The 3479-nt window shown below is 35.4% G+C and overlaps 1 protein-coding gene across 1 annotated transcript; it reads left to right on the top strand.

The window, feature by feature from the left end:
- Positions 1 to 354: 354 nt before the first annotated feature.
- Positions 355 to 2974, top strand: LOC133675160 (cytochrome P450 726A27-like). The gene is made up of 2 exons (XM_062096449.1): positions 355 to 1321; positions 2268 to 2974. Exons 1-2 carry the CDS (start codon positions 392 to 394, stop codon positions 2889 to 2891), a joined length of 1554 nt encoding a protein of 517 aa, XP_061952433.1. The 5' UTR covers positions 355 to 391; the 3' UTR covers positions 2892 to 2974.
- The last annotated feature ends 505 nt before the right edge of the window (positions 2975 to 3479 follow it).

Here is a 3479-nt window from a genome sequence, read left to right on the forward strand (position 1 = left end):
CCTGAGCAGACGAGCCAGCCCTTGAAGATTGTTTTGATGAACCTAGCCTGGAAAGTGGAAAGTGACAGAAGTGCCGGCCACCAACCCCTTTTACTCAATTTTTAATAAGATAATTTAGAAATGACTATATCTTTCCTAAACAGACGTGTACCAGTAAGGAAATGGGTACAAGATTATGCGAATCTGATATTCACAGAATAGACAAGACGAAATAAGATTGTGCTAATCTATAATTTACATAATAAGAAAGACCAAATCCATATATGCTCATTTATATATATTTTTGAGAGCTAATTGAATCAATCCTCTTATATAAGATTATCTTGGGCCCTTTTCTCTTCAAAGACTCAGCATCATCTATCAAGCTCTACCAATCCTTTACGTTTTGACTATGGAGTGGCAACTCCCCTCCTTCAGTGCCCTTTCAACCTTCCTACTCTTCATGACCTTTCTTCTACTTAAAATTTTCAAGGAACCGAAAACAAATCACAACTCAGGTAGAAATCCTCCTCCCGGACCAAAGGCATTGGGCATCATTGGAAACCTTCACCAGCTGGGGGGTGGACCTTCACTCCTTATTCGCCTCAGAGAGTTGGCCGAGAGGTATGGACCGATCATGCTGCTCCAGGTTGGTGAAGTGCCCACCATTATTATATCATCACCAGAATTAGCACAAGAAGTGATGAAAACCCATGAGAGCTGTTTTGATGAAAGGCCCCCTTTCTTTGCTGGAAATGTCTACTTTTACGGCAATCGAGACCTTATATTTGCACCATACGGAGATTATTGGAAACAGCTGCGAAAAATTGTCACGATGGAGGTTCTTAGTCCTATACGTGTGCGTACTTTCAGAGCAACAAGGGAAGAAGAGGTAGCGAGTCTTATAAGAACCATTTCTTCCCAGCAAGGATCGGCCATTAACCTCAGTCAGATATTGTTTTCTTTCACATATAGCATAATTTCAAGGATAAGCGTTGGAAGGAATAGCAAAAACCAAAAAGAATTCGCAACCATCGTCAAAGATTTCTCAACAATTTCCAAAGAATTGTCCCTAGCAGCAGGAGGTGCCAATGTGGTTGATCTGTACCCATCCCAAAAGCTCCTTCACATGTTTAGTTGGAGGAAGTTTAGGCTCGGGAGGGAGCATAAAAAAGCAAATAAAATTCTTGAAAGGCTGATGAAGGAGCGCAAAGCCAGCAAGAGAGACAAAGAGATTGCTGAAAATGAAGTGGAGGATCTTCTTGATGTTCTCTTAAATCTCCAACTCACTGTAGGCTTGGACTCCCCCTTAACTGATGAATGCGTCAAAGCACTCCTCCTGGTTAGTACGCTGACATTTCTAAGCACAAATCCTTGCATGTCTTTTTTGCCCCCCCGATATGAACACACACATGAAGTTTCACAAATCAATATCTAGTACTGCAAAATTCGAATTTTGTTTTTTACTAGAAGAGCCAACACATCATGTCTAAGCTAAGAGGATAAATTTAGGCAAATATCCAAGAAGAAAAAAATAACAATGAAAATATTTAAATATAATCAAATCATGAACCGACTACATTCATCCTATGGTCATGTCTACGTGCAGCTATTTATTTGTTCATAAAGAAAAACTCATATTTATGTATAAAGTAAATTTCTTATTATATTTAAAAACAAAAGCTGAAATATAAAAGTTTTGTCAATGTAGACAGTAAATCTTTAATTATATTTAAGTATTTTGAATTACACTAGGACAAACCAACATGTTAATTTTACTTACCAAGTTGGTTATATTATTATGTTAAACATTAAATTGAAAGAAAAAAAACAATTCTAAATAGAGACTAAATCTTGATTTTTTTTTAATCTGACTATTAGAAATAGTTTCATACTAATTTGAGCATTAACGGAGATTAACTTGCTAATCTTTTTCATGTTTTTTTTTTTTAATTTGGAGGGCCACTCAATATATAGATATAAGATAATTATGAAGACATATTTAAAATGGATTTAAAAGTTATATATATACTATACTTTAAATGGTAAGTTAAAACATCAAGACTTTTTCATAGCCATCGATCACTAAATCTGAGATGCGTTTTTGAACATAAAACGGCATGCATCCCTTCCCGAGAGAAATAATTTTCCCTGTATGCATTCAAGGTCTCAATATCTTACTAACACATTTATGTGTCTCAAACTACTATGAAAATCAAACAAAATAATTGTTCTTGTCTTGGGAATAAGCATTAATTGCATGTTATTGTGCGTGCATGTGTTTTCAGGATATGTTCGCTGGTGGAGGTGATACAACGTTAACAGTTCTAGAATGGGCAATGTCAGAACTCATGAAAAATCCAAGAGTCAGGGAAAAAGCACAAAAAGAAGTGAGAGCACTTTTCAATGATGTCGGGTACATTGATGAATCAAACGTTCATGAATTACAGTTCTTGAACTTAACTCTCAAGGAAACTCTAAGATTACACCCACCCTTGTGCGTATATCCAAGAGAATGTAAGGTGAGCTGCAAGGTTGCTGGATATGACTTAGAAGCTAAAACTAGAGTTCTCATCAATGCCTGGATGATAGGGAGGGATCCCAAGTACTGGACTGAACCTGAGAAATTCTACCCAGAGAGATTCTTAGATTGTTCAACTGATTACAAAGGTGCTAATTTCGAGTTTCTCCCATTTGGTTCTGGAAAAAGGATTTGCCCAGGAATGGCGTTTGGTATTGCTACTGTCGAGTTGCCGCTAGCAAGATTGTTATTACATTTTGACTGGAAAATTCCTAATGGAATCAAGCCTGAAGATTTTGACATGAGCGAGATTGTTAGTGCGTCAGTCACAAGAAAAAACGATATTGTCTTAATTCCAGTTACATGCTATGATCCTCCCGTCAAGGGTTAAAAGGTTAATTTTAGCCTTCATTCTATCATGAATAAAGAAAGTGTGGCAAGGATTCATCTGCTGAACACTTGTTCTTGAATTAATTTATTCTCCGTACCATTAGGAATGGGGAATATATCCAGAATTTCATGGGAAAATGTTTTATATAAATTTTACATTTGTTATAAATGAAACTCTTCTCCTTGTTTTATTCGCGTGTGTGATATTCTTATGATTATGCAAATGTTCTTCTTCTTTTTTTTACTGGCTGTTTAGCTATACATATATGGTATGAGCAAACGGGTCTCAAAAGTCAAAACAACGACATCGTATTATATAAGCTAATTTTCATGATTAAAACCTCTCCTTACTTTTTCTATACTTTTTATCACCACTACTATAACCTCAAACAATTTATTTATTTATTTGTTCTTTATCTCATTCTAGGTCTTTAAACATTAAAAAAACATATCAACTGATTCCCCTGTCTATATACACCCATTAAATAATTATATCCAAATGAATATTTATGCTCCGAAAAACAATGAGATTTTGTATTAAAAAGAAGAAGAATCATTGATGGAAAACTCTAAAAGAATAATTATATCC

This window comes from Populus nigra, chromosome 16 (assembly GCF_951802175.1).
Source record: "Populus nigra chromosome 16, ddPopNigr1.1, whole genome shotgun sequence".
Taxonomy (NCBI): domain Eukaryota; kingdom Viridiplantae; phylum Streptophyta; class Magnoliopsida; order Malpighiales; family Salicaceae; genus Populus; species Populus nigra.